At 31.8% G+C, this 19,778-nt stretch overlaps 2 protein-coding genes across 4 annotated transcripts in view; one reads left to right on the top strand and one right to left on the bottom strand.

Annotated features, from left to right (window-relative positions):
• LOC140439667 (uncharacterized) overlaps positions 1–19,778 on the bottom strand; it is a 226,478-nt gene that overhangs the window by 83,031 nt on the left and 123,669 nt on the right. The window lies entirely within an intron of this gene.
• LOC140439669 (paxillin) overlaps positions 1–19,778 on the top strand; it is a 127,176-nt gene that overhangs the window by 52,716 nt on the left and 54,682 nt on the right. Inside the window, exon 1 of one of the 3 annotated variants that reach the window (XM_072529731.1) lies at positions 10,878–11,004. The exons of the other annotated variants lie outside the window; for them this stretch is intronic. Within the exon in view, the coding sequence (XP_072385832.1) occupies positions 11,002–11,004 (3 nt within the window). The 5' untranslated portion in view covers positions 10,878–11,001. Of the gene's footprint in view, positions 1–10,877; positions 11,005–19,778 lie in introns of those variants that run through there. 3 annotated transcript variants of the gene reach the window in all.

The following is a 19,778-nucleotide window of genomic DNA, read 5'->3' as shown; positions in this document are numbered from 1 at the left end:
TTTCATAAATTTTAAGTGTGAGTTAGATAACAATTTTTAAGAACCAATTTACTATTGAGATTAAGAAAATAGGCGAGACAATGAAGCAATAAATGTACTAAATTTTGGCAGTTGAATGGAATGAATGAAAATTGTCAGGAAATTTTGTGACCAAATTATGATGTGGAACTGAAAATTGCATTATTGAACAAGGAAAATGCATTTTCCAAAGAGCATGTCGAAGTGATAAAAAATGATAAATTTGTAATTCGGAAATAATTGACGGAAATTAGTTCAATATTACTACTCGGGGGTTTTTGGGGTCACTGAATACGAATATCATGACGGCGATGGTATCCGAGGCACCTGGTTATTTTTTACCACTGCTAATGGCGTTTTACATAATTATATCTTTATAATCACACAACCTTTTATTTTAACATACTGTTAGAGTTGTGCATGTATAAACTTAATTAAAATCAATTAAACGATATTTATATTCACTATATAAATTGCAGTTGGTCATCTGATTGAATTATTATATTTTACAGTTATTGTTACACGACATGATACTGTACACCAAGGACTTACCTTCCACTCTTAAAGATATCTGCTAACAGATGAAGGAAATTCAAAAGAGACATGTTACCGACTACCATATTGTAACCGAATGGAAAAAAAACGAATGTAATAGAAATCGTAAAGTTTGCATATCAATTTTGATATGCAAGAGGTGAAACTGCTGGTATTCGTGATCAAAGGCTGGTTTTGATAAAAATATGTCATACGTAATTATCACTTTTTTTGGCATTAGGGAGGATTCTCAGCCGGAGTCATTAATTATATTATTAAAAAAATGATCTAACAGGGATTACACTCTTCTCGTACAGGGGTCGATCAGGGCATGATCATCACTTTCTTATTTTAGTTTAAGTTTAAACATGGCCAAAAATATTACTACTTTTAAAATCAATTATTTCTTTCGAATTTATTTGATCCCCAAATATTTTTATGAAGTGTACTAATTTGAACTTTTATCTTTTTGATTTTAGTTTTAGCAAACAAATATTATATTTATTTATTCATTAATGTTATAGAAGCTGAAGGTACAAACAGGTTATAAAAATTCGTAGTGTAGTCTCTTAATATTTTTTTTATTATAGTTCAACGAAAAAAATAGGGCACTACTATAATTTACGTCAAAATGCGGTAATTTTTAAGTTACTTTTCATTTTCTCTCTCAATTTGTCTAGCAGTGGACACGGTTTACTTGAATACGTCGAAGAAAATATGGTAAGACAATATTAAACAACAATATTAAATTTATCTAAAGTTATCATTTTGTTTATACTTCACTTGTACAAGTAGGATATGCACTTGTAATTATTTGCATTTAGTAGAAGATCCGATATAACAAAGAGCTTCACCGATCTGTTTATTGGATAAAAATGATTTGCTGTGTAATTTAGTATATTAAACATTATAGAAGACTAGAGGTGCCCGATATAATTTTGTCCAGACTATAATTAATTAATAATTAAAAATGACTTGTTTATAAATTCTACTTGTGAATTTAACAAAAAATTTAACACTAACGGTAATTACAAAGCATGAATACTCAGTCACAACATACTTTACACTCTTTACAAAACGTAAAATTTACACAAAACAATCCAAAATTTTACAATCCGCAATTTGGCTAGCCTCTTCAACAACTAAAAATCAACAACTCTTTTACATAACCAACACTTTGATTGTATCAACTGCATCGATTTGGCTCTGAACTTAGGTTCAAAATTATGTTCAAAAAGTTTACCTGCTTTCCACGCGTATACAAGTTGCGATTACACAGCAGCATTTTATAGTAAAGGAAAAATTAGACCATTTAAAATATTTTCTTAGAATGAAAGGTATCAAACCGTTTTTACAACGTTAAGTGATAAGCCGACATATTCATTGGTGTAAAAATGAATGTTGTTCAACAGTTTACCTCTAAAATTTATACCGTGAATATCTGCAACAGAGTAAATGATGCAAGAAATTGCATTTCGATGATAACTAACGAGCTTTACGAACAGTTTTTGAAAAAAATTAAAAGTTTTTACTCCAACACTATACCACCAGGCTGGAAATCTTTACAACAAACATTTGTAAGAACTATTTTTAAAATTCCATGTGGCTTAATGCAACTGAGTCGGGATGTACAAAAACTCCATCCTAAAAACTGTGGTTGGCATTTAGTTGATTATTTAAAACCAACAGGATTTATTGGGGACCAAACGCCTTCGAAAGTGCAAGACATTCTCGAAATGACGGAAGTGGCAATGTACCGAAGGAATAATAGAAATTTTAGTTCCTATGTATTAGAAGTAGAAAAAAATCACTAATTGGAATCAATAATTTACAAATGTAATATTTGTAATAATATTTATATTTATGGTTTACAATAATAAAATTTTTGTGCTGAATAAAATATCTTTAAAGTCATTTTTTAATTATTAATTAATTATAGACTGGAAAAAATTATATCGGGCACCTCTTGTTTTTTTATAATTTTTAACACACTAAATTACCTGTCAAATAAGTTTTATCCATTAAACAAATCGGTGAAGGTCTTTCTTATATCGGATCATAGACTAATTATTTATTAATTGTCGTAAGTGTTTATTACTATCTTGCTCACAATTATTAGTATTTTCAAATGTCTCTAAGCGCAGAAACTTTTGCATATATTATTACTTTTATTTATTACCAAAGGAGTGCAGCTATCATAGGAAATAGACTATTGGTCTTTACGAAGTACTGTGTAATGTATATTCGCACGTTTTATAGATATGGTCACCCCCATTAACTGTATCCATTACGAAGAAATCGTGATAGTTGAAGAGATTCTAAACAATAAAAAACTTACAAAGAAGTAAAAACTTATGATGTATGATGGTATATTTTCTCATTAAAATATTTAAAATGTATTCAAAAGGATTATAAATATCTTCAAAATGTTTTCGGTCCAGTCGGACCATCATCAGAGAAAATTAGAAAAATTTCTACGCTAAAACGACACCAACGTGAGGTAAAATTTTGACTGTTATTTGAAAATTACTAAACATGTCGACAATACTTAAATTTTACAAGTAGTTTAAAGTAGCTACCAAACTAGGCGAAAAAACCTTTAGATTGCATGAAAACCATATTATATTGTAAAATTGTAAAGATAAGGTCGATGTTATAGGATATCACTTTAAGGAACATACATTTTCCTTGCTCGAAAAACGGACAACTTCGTCCAACGGTTAGAACCAGTTAACTGACTAGATCAGGAAGGAAGTAACTAACATTTATTAAAATTGACAGGTTTTCAAGATAGTCGAAAGTGAATTTTTGGTAACCACTCATAGCCTAAGATCCCACTGCAGGATCACTACGTTCATAACGTAGTTAATCAAACTCACATTTTTACATAGATTTAAAATCAGAAGGATACATTGAGAATAGGTTGCCAGTCAAAAAGTGGACGTAAATATTTACAATTCAATTAATAGTAATTAAAAAGGAAAAGACAGTTAAGATTTATTTTCACGTACAGGGCGCCTGCGCATCCGCTTATACGTATTTCGGCCTAATAGGTCTCATCAGAACGGCTTTCGCAGTCGCTCTGAACGTGAAAATAAATCCTTTCGGCCTTAGGAAGCAACTCTAACATGGCTTCGTATAGACGCAAATAGCGACATCTGATAATAAAATCCGTAAACTAATTTTCGAAACCAAATTCAGACTTTCGCTTTAATCTGTGCCTTCTAAGAATTGCAAGGCAAAACAGACGTTGATAAAGATGTTATTAAAAACATGGGGAATCTAAAAATTGCATTCCACAACATATCTCCTCAACTAAGCAAAATTCTTAGCGAATTGGTTTCTTGTACTCGTACAGGAGGAGATATGTTGTGGAATGAAATTTTTAGATTCTCCATGTCTCTAATAACATCTTTATCAACGTCTGTTTTGCTTTGCAATTCTTAGAAGGCACAGATTAAAGCGAAATTCTGAATTTGGTTTCGAAAATTAGTTTACGAATTTTAATAGTAATTAATTTTTGACAAAAATTTTATTTCGTTCACTTATTTTTTAAATAAAATACGCCGCTAATGACGTATATGTATGTTTTTTATATTAAATTAAAGCCAATTTATCTTAATTTGATATTAGTTTGTCTGAGAAAAAAATGATCGAAAAATAGGGTTGTCCGCTGTTAAAAACGCTAGGTATCAAAGATAAATAAAAGACAGCTAGCGCGCAACGCTACTGGTTTGAAGTGTCAGTTATAAGAGTTTTGAAAGTATGCGTCGATAGATACACATTATCACTTGTCAAACTAGTGTCGTTGCTCCCTAACTCTATTTTACTTTAGCTTCGATACCTTGCGTTTTTAATAGCTGGCAACCCTAATTTTTGACCATTTTTTTCTCAGGAAACTTTATATCTTGTGGCATTCTAAAATTCCTTGATATATATTGAAATCCCCTTGTATATGTATTAAAACACCAAAGAATATTTTTAGTGTATTTCATTTCCTATCGTACATATTAAAACATGAAGTATTCTTTCAATTTCTTTTGCGTCGCCGAGATTGATAATAGACACATTTTAAAAGTTTGTTTATGTTTCACAGATGTGTAAATTCTCGGCATTTTTTTGATCAAAGCAGCTTAATATTTTGCGTTTTAAATAAATATTCCTGTTTATATGTTTTGTTTATTCTAAGTTAAGCAAATGATTTTTAAGAATTAACTCACTTTCGCTAAGGCATTGTCAAAAGCCGTTGACTTCAGCGTTAGTCCAAATTTTACGTCAAATTTGTAATGTTTCTTGTTTTTCGTCCCTTTTCATGGAAAATATGTAGTGTATTGTGGCAGTTAATAGTTACAGTTTTAAGTGAGGTTTTGAAAGATATCCACATGTTCCAGTTTTCTGATTTTTAAGACGTCCAGTTTAAAGTTTGTATCTAGTGGCCCAATTTCAACCTCAAATTTTTATGTCCCTAAGAAGCCGTTTCAGAATACCTTTTCATAGTATGGAAATAAATTTGTTCATGTGGCAGAAAGTTTAAGCCCAGTTCTACCCCCAGAAATTCCAGTCTAGTTTCCACCCCCAAAAGTAATTTAGTGAAATCAAGGTAACTTGTGTGTTTAAATTTTAAAGGAAAAATAAACATTTTTATTATTAATTGCTTTTATCATTTAAAAAGCTAACTTTTTATTTGTAATAATTTATTTCTGCTATAAATTATAGCCCAGTACTAATAGTAGGTTTTGTAGTATCTCCAATTCCTAGAGTTCGTAAACGGATACGACATAGTAAGTGTTTCCCTTTGTTATTTTTGTATTTACTTTTGTGACTATTAATACAGTATTTTTGCATTGTCTATTTTTGTAACTGTTTGTGGCGAGACAACAATAAATGTTTAATTTTTTTCTAAACCATTTTGTTTATTTCTCTCCTCTCTAACCCCTTTTTTGAGTTTCATTTAAAAAGATATATTTTTCATTTCTACTAATTATTTCAATAGTTACAAGAACTTGTTGTAATCGTTACAATTTGTTTCCTCGAAGCGGCGTTCTTATTTCAAATAGCTAGAGGTCCTTCTTGTTGTTTTGTTTGTCCATTTGTCCAGGAGATTAATGTAAGTGCCCCTTTGTTTCATTTTTGAAGTGGCTCCAATCCAATACCCTTGCCATCCACTTATCCACGACCCAGCTAGTCCAAATAATCCCTGAGAGCCGTTCGCAACAGTTTCGTTTATTTTGCTTGCCCTATCTCTGCCCCAATAATTTCTGCCCCAATTTTCAACCCCTTATCGTAATACCCTATGTGGTAGGCAAAATATTTCGTATCTTAATATTAAGAAAAAAATTAGCTTTAATTTGATATAAAAAGCATGCATATACGTCATGAGCAGCGTATTTTATTTAAAAAATAAATAAACGAAATAAAATATTTGTCAAAAACTAAATATTATTAATTGAAATAAATATATTTGCGACCACTTTTTTTACTGGCAACCTATTATATGTATTCTCCTTATTTTAAATGTATGTTAATTGTTTGAATACATATGATAGATCCTGCAATTGAGCAATGAACTCGCCAACTTGGTTGAGAATGTGTTATGTGAAAATATGACAATGAAGTAAACTGTTGGATATTAGTTATAATTATGTTTGTATACTATAGATGGAAAAAGAAATAGATATTGAATAAATAGAAAATCCCTCTAAATAATATTTCTCTTGAGGTTGATCAATCTTCAACATGTTCTAAAACTGTTTTCCTGTAGCATCTCCAAGTTAAATATTCTTTTTATATGGTATTAAGCCACAATTCATTGAAAGGAAGATTATATTTTATAATTGATGTTTGACGATTCGATTTCCACTCTGGAAATCGTTTTCACAGAAAATTATTTAAAAAAATAATATTATATATAAAGAAACTCAATATTTTAAAAACACTGTGAAACAGCAAATGGGGTGCAAGATACAATATTATTAGTATACAAATCGTTAATCAGGTCTACACTTGATTATGGATGCATCGCTTATTCTGAGCCACTATTTGCCCAATTCTATTTTAAAATTAATTCGATACAATTCATAATAATGGTCTACGGATCGTAAAAGGAGCATTTAGAAGTTCATCTATTGAAAGCATATACAATGAACTTGGTGAATCTTCTCTTTATTAATGCGAATGCAACTTTCACTAACGTACTATTCGCACGTACATACAGCTGACTTTTTAACGCTAATAAGAAACTGAGGAAACCATAGTATGAGAAAATTAGAACATATTCAAAGAAATTAAACTTACCCCTTGGCCGATCAATATTGCACAATGTGATCTATACAAATACTAGTACAATAAATCTGAAGCGCATCTTTTAGTAATAAAAGCTATTTTGTCAAATACAAGTATAATAGACTTTTATCAAACATTTTATAAATTATTTACAGATGCTTCAAAATCTAACAATTAATTTGGTGCTGCATTCGTGACCAAATCAAGTAAGTAAATATTTCAACTTTCCTCCACTATAGCGTATATAACAGCTCATTTAAATTTATTAATGATAATAATATCGTTAAAGCGGCAATTCTTTCTCATTCCCTAAGTTAAATTATTTCATATTATTAATGAATGGATCAATATCACTACTTCTTGTTATATCGAAGGTATTGGAGACTCTCCTACTTAAAAAAAGGAAAACAATAATTAAAACAAAAAACTTGATTTTGACACATCAATTTGGCTTCAAAAATAAGCACGCGACAATTGATCAAGTGCATATGATCAATGTTATGATTATGATGGAGGAGGAGGAGGAACCAAAAGCACAGAAAGCTGGAAACTGATAAAAAAATTGACAAAAGAAAAGAATAAAGAAGTAATACAGAGCATAAAATCTGAAGACTGGGAAGAGTATTTCAAAGGACTTTTGGTAGAGAATAGAGCCGAATTTCAGGAACATAGAAATCAAAACCAAGATAGAATTTCAATAGTTGGCTCGCCAATAAGATTAACAACAGGGGAAATTAAAAATGTATGTAAACAGCTGAAGAGGAACAAAGCACCCGGACCAGGAGATATACCCGGAGAATTGTTTAAGTACGGAACGAACAAATTGTACGAATGTCTTCGACAACTTTTTCAAGAATGCATAAACACAAGCGAAATCCCCAAGGAATGGAAGATATCATACCTCAGCACTATACATAAAAAGGGTGATAAAAATAATTGTGAAAATTACCGAGGAATAGCTGTAACCGGATCTATGAGTCGAATATATGGAAAGGTGTTAAAGAACCGAATCGTGAGAGAATACTTAGATTATGAAGTAGAAGAACAAGCAGGATTTTGTACGGGTCGATCCACTATGACCACATTTTCTCCTTAACCCAGATAATAGAAAAAAAGATGGCAAGGAATCAAGAGATTATAAGAATATGTTGTTCGTCGACCTACGGAAAGCCTACGACAGCGTTCCATTGAAGAAGCTGTGGCAATCAATGGAAAGCACAAATATTAATAGGTATAGAATTAATAAAAGCCGTCAAAGTGCTATACAACCAACCAATAACAAAGATAAAAGCAGGGACACAAATAACAACAGGATTTATAACATCAAAAGGATTAAAGCAAGGATGTTGCTTGTCTCCCACTTTATTTAAAATATACCTTGAAAGTGCTTTAAAAAGATGGAAACAAAAATGGAGGACAATGGGGATACCGCTCACCAATACTATGGTGAATATAAATAAAAAGAAAACCGAATACCTGTGCATTGAAGCAGAACAAAAAGATCTTATATTAGACGATAACACTACGATAAAGCACTGCTGTGACTACAAATACCTACGTATCACTATTTCACAAGATGGAACATTAGACAAAGCCATAAGAGAGAGAAATACGTCAGGGAGAAAAGCCATCACAATGTCAAACACCATTTTATGGGACCAATCCATCAGCAAAGAAAATAAAAATAGGATATATGAGACTATAGTAAAAAGTATCACTTTATACAGCTGTGAGGTATGGCCACTGAAAGAAAGAACACTGTCAACGCTGAAAGCGAGGGAAATGGATTTTTGGAAAAGAGCCGCAGGAAGATCTAGAAGAGAAAGGATTACCAACGAACGCATTAGAGAAATAATGGGAATCAAACGAACAATCACAGATGACCTAACAACAAAACAACTTATCTGGTTCGGATACATACAAAGAATGGACGAACAACGAATGCCAAAAGAAATACTAAAGTGGCAACCAGAAGGAAAGAGAAAACGAGATAGACCGAGAAAAAGTTGGAGCGAAGGAATAAATAAAGAACTGAGAGAGGGGGCCATAGAAGAAGATCTATGGAACAACCGGTCTAAGTGGCGATTGGAAGTCGGAAAACGGCGGAGAACGTTATAAACCGACAAGTAGTAGTAGTAGTATGATTATGATCAAGATCATAAAAATATCATTGAAAAATCATTAGAAGAAAAAGGTGTATGTTCTACTATATTTCTTGATATTGCTCAAGCCTTCGATAAAGTGTGGCATGAAGGTTTGGTATATAAGATAAAAATGTTTATGCCCAAGCAATATTCGTAAATGGTACAGTCTAGTATATCTGAAAGACACTTTAGAATTAAACAAGAAAACACCTATTCAGACATAAGAGAAATTAAAGCAGGAATTCCGCTAGATAGCGTGTTGGACCCGGTCCTTTATTTACCATACGACATACCTGTATTAAAATATAATATCATTGCCACCTTTGCTGACGATACTATCATTTTAGCAATAGATGACACTTTTAAAGAGGCAATAAAGAAACTAGAAACAGAATTTAACAAAATACATTCGTGGACAAACAAATGGAAAATTAGGCTCAACGAAAATAAATCTGTCCACGTTAACTTTACCAATAAAAAGATACAAAATATACTAGTTACAATTAATAATATGCAAATACGGCAAAATACCTAGGTATAACATTAGATGCACAACTACGCTGGAAAATTCATGTTTTGAAAAAATGGGATGAACTTGGCATAACGTACAAAAAAATGTATTCTATGCTCTAAAAAAAGTACTCTCTATGTATTTACAACAAGATTTTACTTCATAAACAAAAATTACGACCTATTTATACTTATTGTAGCCAACTTTGGGGGTGTGCAAGAAAATAATACAGAAATAATCCAGAAATTTCAAAATAAAGTATTAAGAAACTTTGTGAATGCTCCTTGGTACGTGAGGAACAGCGACCTCACCCCTTTTTTTAAAGTTGTAGTTGCACTTTTTTGTCTTGGGATAAACAAATTGTCATATCTTAGCATCAAATGGACCAGTACGGTTTTAAAAAATTCATTTTGTTAAGTATTAAAAGTGCTTTAATTTAATACATTAAAAATTATTATACAAGCATTTTTACAAAGAAAAAGAAGAAAAAGAATATTGAATTTTATTTATAAAAGACCGTTTTTTAACTTTGGGCGCTAATTAAGCAATAATAATTGATTGAAATTAAACTTAAAACGCTTCAATTTAATCTTATTCAATTTACTTTTATAATTTTATGGGTATATTTTATAAAAACGTGTACCTTAGGCTTCACAACAATCTGAATTAAAAGTGCGTATTTAAGTGTCATTAATAAATAATAACTAAAAATTTGTTATTGCACGCACTGGGGAGTTGTTCCTGCCATCGCTCTGTATAACATGGAGTAGGTTTCAAAAATAATTCACTAATTAATAGGCATTTTTTCACTCATAGCCTGGGCTATAGTTGGGTGCTGGTAACAAACATAATCGAAAATTGCATATAGCATGTCACAATGGCAAAAGGCAGCCGTGATCTTTTTTAAACTGCAGCAATTTGTGATTTTTACAGCGTATTAGCACTGATAGTAATCGAACGCACTTATATTAAGTCACCGTTTCATTATTAGCACACAATGAATTAGAAAATTGTGAAAGTTCTTCCTTTTTAATTTTGATCTTTAAATATAAAATATTTGCATCATTTGATTGTACCTTACTATAACTTTAGAAATGCTAAAATAGCTCTACAATGGCTTTCATTGATCATATTTGAACAAGAAAATGTGCAAGTTATTATTTATTATAAATCATATTCTTTTCCCAATCAGTCATAATAAATATACATATTATATTCAGTTAGCTCATAACCAATAAAGTATTGTTAATTAGATTTACCTCAAATATAGACCTGGCAGTAAAAATATTATTGTTATAAATAGCTCGTACAATTTTTCGGTCACAAGGTGTAATGAAGACATGACAATAATACTTGTCGTTAATCTACTGATAGCAAGATGTGATAAGGGTGATGTCATTGTTTAAAATAAGCCTGGTACCTATATATTTATTGATTCTTTATTATTCGTATCTGTTCGATTAGTACCGTGACAAGTGCAGTGTTGTTCAATTCACATCCACATTTAACAATATGGCAAGTAACAATAATATAAAAATATTTAATTGATCAACAATGAATATAAAATTATTTAAATACAAAATAACAAAAAACTAATCAAATGTCAGCAAGTTTGTTTGTGGGTCTATTTAAAATTATTTATATTATATTCTTTTGTTTTTTTTTTCGATTCTCTTTGAAACTTCCAAAGTGGACACATATTGCGACTTTTAATTGGTGTAACATGTTTAATATTTAACGACAATATAAAAAATAACTATTCATATGCTAACAAGTTTGGGTTTTTATTAAAATTTTTTTTTCACTTGTATTTTGTTTATTTTACCTTTAGCCCAGTAAATGAAAGTGAAATACGGCGATACCCTGTAATTTTCCGTGTCACCACCGAATTGAATGAAAACTTCGATTTAGGTTTTACTTACCCCCTACTTCACTTTTGAACTTGTGCCGTTGGTTGCTTTTTATTTTTTTGGGGTGAAAACTACCCCTATTAGAAAAAATCTTATAATTGTAAATTAAAGCGAGTAATTGATTCAAATAATCTGTTAATGAATTGAATGGATGTCAATTACCATTAAACAAAATAATCTAAGATTTTATTACAGGGGTTTAACTCCTAAATCTGACCCCCTAGATTAGTTATAATTAAAACAATGTCATTGAATACCTTGTCCGCACTGATTTGCATGAAAATTTGGATTTAGGTTATACTTACCCCTCACTTCAAAATTGGACGTGTGCCGTTGGTTACTTTTTATTTTTTAGTGGTAAAAACGACTCTTATTAGAAAAATATTACTGTTTTAATTTTTTATTAAATAATTTCTATCCTTACCCCTTACCAAGAAATTACTAGTTATAGTATTTTTTTTCATTAAAACTATATACAATAATTTTTTTAATCAAAACGTTATGAATTTATTTTACAACTCTTATTAGTTTGTAAGGATGGGTGAAAGTGTGCCTGTGCCTTAATAGCACGTTATGTGTATCTTACAATGCTCTAGTATACACGTTCTGATACCTCCTAAAATATGTGATTGGTTTTTTACCCAAAACTCGGTTAGCTTTTAAGCTATGAAGTAATTAAAAAACCATTTTATAGGTTTTTTAAGAGCAGTTAGATCATTTAAATTAATTCTTTTGAACCCTTTTTTTTATAGGGTTGTAGTTGAAAGGGCTTGAACGAGTCAATAATCACGAGTGATTTGAACAGAAACATCTTAACCAACTTTTGTTTGACAAAAAAACAAAAAAACCAAAATGTTTAGAAAAGCAGAACCTGTATAGATTTACTCTTCAAGATTTTGCGTAACACTAATATTTTTTAAGTTTTAAAAAAATTTTCTTTTACTTTAAAACCAATTTTTTTTAAAAATAAGAGCTTTAAACCAACAATATATAAACAAATTAAGTTAAAAAGCGGTAACGATTAATTCGATTTTTTTGTGCAAATTAGGGGGTAATTTTCACGATGTTTTTACCCAAAAAAAAGGACCAACTTTATTTTAAGCGTAACTCACTTAGTTTTAATGCTAGAAACTAAAAAAAAATCAAAACAAAGATTTTTTTACATACTTTTAAAAAGTTTTGATGAGCTTTCCCCGAAAAGTGCTTTATTTTTTGGTTATTTCACGTTGAAATATTCGATTTGGAATTTGACAAATAAGAACCTACTTTTCTGCTGTGTCTACAGACTTCATAGCTACACCAATTTTTTTTTGTTTTTTTATAAGCTACATTTTTACTAAGTATTTTTTTTTAGATAAATATTTACTTTTTGAGTTATTTGGGAAAAACCGTCTAAAAACTTGGTTTTAATTTTGAAAAATGATCATTTTCTCACGCAAATAACTAAAAAAGTATTGACTTAAAATACTTCTTAACTTAAAATAAAAGTTGCTTAGAATTATTCAATTTATCCATTTTCGGACCTATTTTAAACGTTTTTTACGTACGAGAAGGGATGTCTTTCACCCCCAAGTAAAAGCAACCCCGGGCAAGTTCAAAAGTGAAGTAGAGGATAAGAGGATAAGATAAGAGAGCAAATCCGTTGTGACCAGGAAAATTTAAACTCCAAAACTGTTATTAACGGAGCTACCTACTTGGATACGGTTACCATAAAAACACTTGTTATATTCTACGGCATAATAAGCGGGCGTTATGGCCTATAAGGCCCTATTGTGTAAGAAAAAAAAAAGCAAATTATGTTATAGAACAAAGGTTTTTTTTTATTTTAAACAATTTTTAAAGGAGTAAATATAATAGAACTAACATTTTTTAACCTTAAAAATCTTTAATAAATATTGAAAGTACAATTTTCGAACTTATTGATAAAATATATTATTATTAATAAGTAATCGATATTAGACGACAAAATGAAAATGTCAGCATTTTCGTTAATAATTATTAATGTGGTTTCAAAATGGAATATTCGATAATATAATTCAATCAGAAACGTGAACTAAACATAAAAAAGAACAAAAATTAACATACCAATTCCTGAAAGTAAACCAATATTCTGGTCTCACTTATTTTATTTGTTATTTTATTTTTCAATTTCCATTGAATCAATATTTTGTACTCATTGTCGTACAATGACCTAGATTGAAGTGGCAATAAATTTTTTCTTGCCTTTATTGCACGTTACCTAATATAATCAACAAACCTCAAAATATCAACAAGTGGTATTGTGACAACACTATATTATGTAAAGTGAAAATAGTGGTGTTACCGGATGATTACCCCCATGGAGCAACATTAATGCCCCGGGCCATAGGTCCTCTTGCTGAATTATGTACCTCTCCGGGCATAATCATCTTAATAAAACTTAATAAAGTTAGCTGATGGAAAAATATAGGAATAAAGAAACAAATCAAAGAAACAAATCATATTCATTGATCTTGAGAAAGCATATGATAGAATTCTTCAAAAAGTTTTTTAGTTGGCACTTAATAAGGTAGTAGTTCCCAGTGAGTATGTGTAGATTGTGTATGAGCGAGTAACAGTGTTAGGATAGGTGTTGGAGATACTGATCAATTTCAGATGAGAATTGGATATTTTTATTATTGTTGAATCATAACAGAAATGGAATGGAATGTTTATCTAAAGATGGAGTTACTATTACAAATAAGATGATAACTTTGGATGGTGAAATGATTATGAAAAATAATAGCTTTAAGTATCATCTAGAATCGGTGTTACAAGGTAATGGGAAAATATATGAAGATGCATGCAGTAGAGTTAGGACAGGATGGATGCAATAGAAGGAGGTGAGTGTATGTTCTGTGACAGAAAGATCTAATAAAGCTTAAAGGAAAATTATATAAAACTGTCATAAGATCAGCTGTGACCTACGGAACTAAATGTTGGGCGATTAACAGAAATAGCATGCAAACAATGCAAGCAGCGGAAATGATAATGTTAAAATGGATGAATAAACTGACAAAAAAGGATAACATTTAAAATTGACATATTAGGAGAAGTTTAGGTATCGCACCAATTAATTCAAAAATGTGAAGTCATAAGTTTGGATGGTTAATATGGTTAATAATAATATAATGATAACAAGCTGGCTTCTGCTCAAAATTCGGAACAAACGATCACCTACAAACAGTAAAAACCTTAATGGAAAAATCGATAGAATATAACAAATCACTGGTACTTATCTTCGTAGACTTTCACAAAGCCATCGATACCGTGGAATTAGACAGCATTATAACTGCTCTGAACAATAGTAGAATAGACTACCGGCTTACAAAGTTAGTACAAACATTGTACCAAAACGCCACAAAGCGTGTAAAACTTCATGATACTACCTGAGAAATTCTTAAAAACGAGGTGTGAGACAGCAATAGGTCTAAAAATAAACATCCGTAAGACCTAATTTACGACAAATTTGGTTCCCAGCGAACACCTAACCATCCAAAATCAAGTGGTAGAATTGACAGAAAGCTATATATATCTCGGTCATGAAATCAGAATAAGCAAGGATAATCAGACCTGTGAATTTCAACGACGAATAACACTTGCTTGGGCGGCTTATAGCATATAACAGCACTAAAAATACGAGTGGCACAAAGGCGCATGGAAAGATCGATTCTCGGCGTGACAAAAAAGACAAAATAAGGAACAAAGACCTAAGGAAAAGAACAGGTATCACTGATGTCGTCGAATGTATAGCCAAGCTGAAATGGAACTGGGCAGGTCACATAGCGAGACTAAAAGACTCAAGATGGATCAGAAAACTAATTGACTGGCGCCCAAGAGAAGACAAACGCAGCAAAGGACGACCACCAATACGTTGGATGGACGACATTAAACGAATATCCAAGAAATGGCAACAAGACGCACATAACCGTGAAGAGTGGCGAAAAATGGGAGAGACCTATATCCAGCAGTGGACACAAGACGTTGCATGATGAATATAATAATGCGATACGAAGAATTGCTGATTTCGAAGTTCTTGGAAGTAGTAAAAGAGAAAGATCAAAGTGGGAGACACTTAGACAGTACATGTCTGTAAAAGGGATTGATATTAGTATAATTTAAGCTAGACTCATTTGGTTTTGACTGCTTGGAATACAAGGAGAGTGCCCGTTAAATGTTTTTTTCATGATTCCCAAGAAAGTAAATAATCGTTTGTGTCAGATATATTTCAGCCAGCAGGTAGTAATTGTCACTCGTGACATTTCTCGTTTTTTTCTCGATTGACCGATTACCAATCTTTGACCAATGTCGTCAAGTTTTTCATACGTCCCGTAGGTTCTTACAAAATCTATTTCGAAGTACAAAGTATAAAAAGTATTTGCGTCAAGGCAATATTTCCGAATGTTTTAAAAACTGTTTAAATCTGCATTGATTTTGTTCAGTTTAAAAAAATACCTTTTAAAGTTTGTTAATTTCTAGCGATCACTTTAGTCCTTAGGTTATTCTCGGAGCTAAAGTTAAAGTAGAAGCCACTATACAAAACAAAATCTAGGAATTAAAACTGACATAAATCATTACAAAACAAGTACCAAAAGATTAAATTTTTGTTTATGATAGAATATAAATATACATCCATTTTAGGGCTTCTGTACAGCCACTGTCCAGGACGAAAAAAGAAAAATTTAGGATCACGAACAACAGTGCAAAGAATGGGAGAGATACATCACTGACCTTTTTGACGATGCTTCTAGAGAAAATGCTCCAAATACTGCCTGTGACAACCAGTTAGACAGAGATCCCAGTATACTGAATTCGGAAGTCAAAAAGGCAATACAGCAAGCCAAAAACAATAAAGCACCTGGACCAGATCAAATCCCTGCTGAGCTACTTAAACTTTTGGATGAGGAAAGCATTGCCTGCTTAACCACTTTCTTCAACAAAATTTACAGCGAAGGAAAAATACCAGATGATTGGTTAGAGTCACTGTTTATAACATTACCAAAGAAAAGCAAGCCCACCAAATGCAGCGATTTTAGACGAATCAGTTTGATGAGTCACACACTAAAGATACTCTTACGAATTATACAAAACCGAGTATTCCTTGTATGCGAAAGTAGGATGGGTAATAAGCAATTTGGATTTAGAAACGGTCTAGGAACTAGAGAGGCACTATTCTGTATGCGCGTTCTATTACAAAAAAGTTGTGAATTCCGAAAGAATGTTTATGTTTGTTTCATCGACTTCGAGAAGGCGTTCGACAGAGTACAACACGATACACTTTTCGATTGCCTACGGGCAGCAGGACTTGACCACTATGATATAAGACTGCTGAAATACTTATATTACAATCAAGTAGCCTTTATCCAAATTGAAGACAGTCCGACTGAAAAAATATCCATCAAACGTGGAGTACGGCAGGGTTGTGTTTTGTCACCCACTCTTTATAATCTGTACTCTGAAGAAATCTTTAGGGAGGCTTTGGATGACAGACAAGAGGGAGTAAGACTAAGTGGAGAAGTAATCAACAATATTAGATACGCTGACGATACAGCCATTCTTGCAGAAAATTTACAAGATCTCCAAACATTACTAAATCTAGTCAGTGAAGTAAGTTATCGAAGAGGCCTTAAAATCAACATTTCAAAGACAAAGTGGATGACAGTTGGAAAGATCAATATAGATCAAGGTCTGATTTCTCTTAATGGAGAGGAGATCGAAAGGGTAAATCATTTCAAATACCTTGGCAGCTGGTTAAATGTAAATTGTGACTCTAATGAAGAGATAATAACCAGGATCGAATATCACGTAAGGCTTTTATGGCCTGGAAACCAGTTTTATGCAACAGAAACCTGTCGATGAATATTCGTAAGAAGGTCCTGAAATGCTATGTGTGGTCCATCCTATTGTATGGTTGTGAGACATGGACGTTAAAAACCACAATGCTAAACAAGTTAGAAGCATTCGAATTGTGGTGCTATAGACGAATCCTAAAGATATCGTGGGTTTCGCACACTTCCAATGAAGATGTTCTTCAAATGATCAATTCAGAACGTCTGCTCAGAAACACCATAAAGAGAAGAAAAACAGAATACTTCGGCCATATAATTAGAGGACCTAAATACCATCTACTTCGCCTTATTCTTCTTCTTCTTCTTAGTCGTTAACCTGATGCAGGTATCGTGATATCATGAAGCTATTAACTACATTTCCCAATGTTCCTCCACGTTTTTCTATCTTCTGCCATTCTAGCACATTCTGACAATGGAGCGCCAATGGTAGCAACAATATGGTCCGTGTATCGTGTGGGAGATCTACCTCTATTTCTTTTGCCTTCTACTTTTCCCTGGATGGTAAGTTTTTCAAGACCATTTCTTCGAAGGACATGTCCAAAATAGCTTATTATTTGTTCTGATATTTGTGTTCTTAGTCTTTTCTTTATGTTTAGCTGGTCCAGTATGGATTCATTTGTTCTTCGGGCCACCCATGGTATTCTCAGCATTCGTCTCCAGCAGTACATCTCAAATACATCTATGTTCTTTTTGTCTTTCTCAGTAAGGGTCCAGCATTCCGATGCATAAGTAAAAACTGGAAAAACTAGACTTCTTACTAGTCTCATTTTTGTATCGGTAGTTATTTCATGGCTTTTCCAAATTTTTGTTAATTTTGCCATAGCGCTTTTTGCGATTGCTGACCGCCGCTTTATTTCTTCAGTACAGCCTCCTTTGTTGGTTATTAATGAGCCCAGGTACACAAATTTATCTACAACAGCGATATTGTTTATCATGACCAGATGATTTTGATTGACTTCGCCTTATAATACAAGGAAAAGTGGAAGGAAAGAGATGGATTGGTCGAAAGAAACTTTCATGGCTGCGTAATATTAGACAATGGTGTGGTTCCACAGTAGACGAAGTATTTCGCGCAGCAGCCGACAGAGAAATGTTTCAGGAGATTGTAAACATGATGACGGCCAACGTCTGAATACGGACACGGCAACCAAAGAAGAAGAAGAAGTACAGCCACTAAATAATTTTGTTATAAATTTTTATAATTCTGACAATACCACCAAAAAAAGGATTATATAAGTACAATACATATAGACATGGCATTGTAAACATAATTATTTAAAGACTACAGAAACAACATCGAAATAACTTTCGTAACTAGACGTAAAACATTTATTTATTGCCAATAATATATTTGAAAAAAGCTTTTCAAACTGAATTAAAAATAATACAAACAGTAAACAAATCTCATTGTTTTTTTTTTCTAATACAGGTACATACCAAGTCAACTGTATCTAATATATTTAACAATTAAGTGTACCTTGAAAATAATAATTGTGCAAAACAATTCTAATTAAAAAAATTCGGTTTAAGTGAAGGAGAGGAAATATTAAACTTTTTGAGGAAATCGGTGTCCAAATAAAAAGCAAATTTTAGAAACTTACATAATATGTTAATAACTTTATTTAATATATGGGAAGGAAGTTGAATTTGCATAAACTCGATATTTTGATATTTTCGAGAAATTCACAAACTTCAATTCTAATGCAAGAATTACATTCAGATGATGACTAAGGCTTTTGTTAAAAAATACCATATTTAACCTTTTTTAACAATTAAGCTTACAGATCTACTCGGTCAATTACATTGTAACATTCTGGATGTATAAGTCGTGTTTTGAGTTGTTTGTTGCTGAAGATACGTATCCAACTGCGATAGACATTACCAAATCCGATGCTATATTGTAACTTCCTGTCGATGACTGGCCACTCTTATGGCTCACCAGTGAGTGAAAAGATGTTAGTCGACCACTATCGTACGACTCTTGATAATGTCTACCCAAGTTGCAGATCAAACGTCAGGAACTAACAATTTCAGATCAAGACCATGTGTCCTTATACATTAGGTGAATATTACGAGAGTGTATCTGTGAATGCCCAAGTTGCAACATAACCAAATTTAATATTATTTTAATCATTTTAATCATGTCTATATTGTACGTTTTTATGTATTTTAACGTTTTAAATATTTTTAATGTATTGTTTCCATTTTTTTTGTAATGTTTAATATTTATAATTTTAGTTCTGACTTGCTGTAAACCTTGTTGTAACTTACAGTCAAAGAAAATATCTATTAAATGTAACCAACATAATGGCTTTTTATCTACTAATTGTATTACTTGTTCAAATTTACATGAATAAGTTTGCAATAACCGGACTAAAAAGATTTGCCATTATCAACCTGTCAGTTTATTGGTAAAATCCACCGTCCCACTATCAGCACATTTCTGCTGATTCCTAATGTTCTCTGCAACTACGGACCCATAATAGTAATTTTCCTCGAATATCAACATTGT

This window comes from Diabrotica undecimpunctata, chromosome 4, assembly GCF_040954645.1.
Source record: "Diabrotica undecimpunctata isolate CICGRU chromosome 4, icDiaUnde3, whole genome shotgun sequence".
In the NCBI taxonomy this organism is placed as follows: domain Eukaryota; kingdom Metazoa; phylum Arthropoda; class Insecta; order Coleoptera; family Chrysomelidae; genus Diabrotica; species Diabrotica undecimpunctata.
Note: the sequence above shows the minus strand (reverse complement) of the source record. Positions and strands in the feature narration are given on the sequence as shown.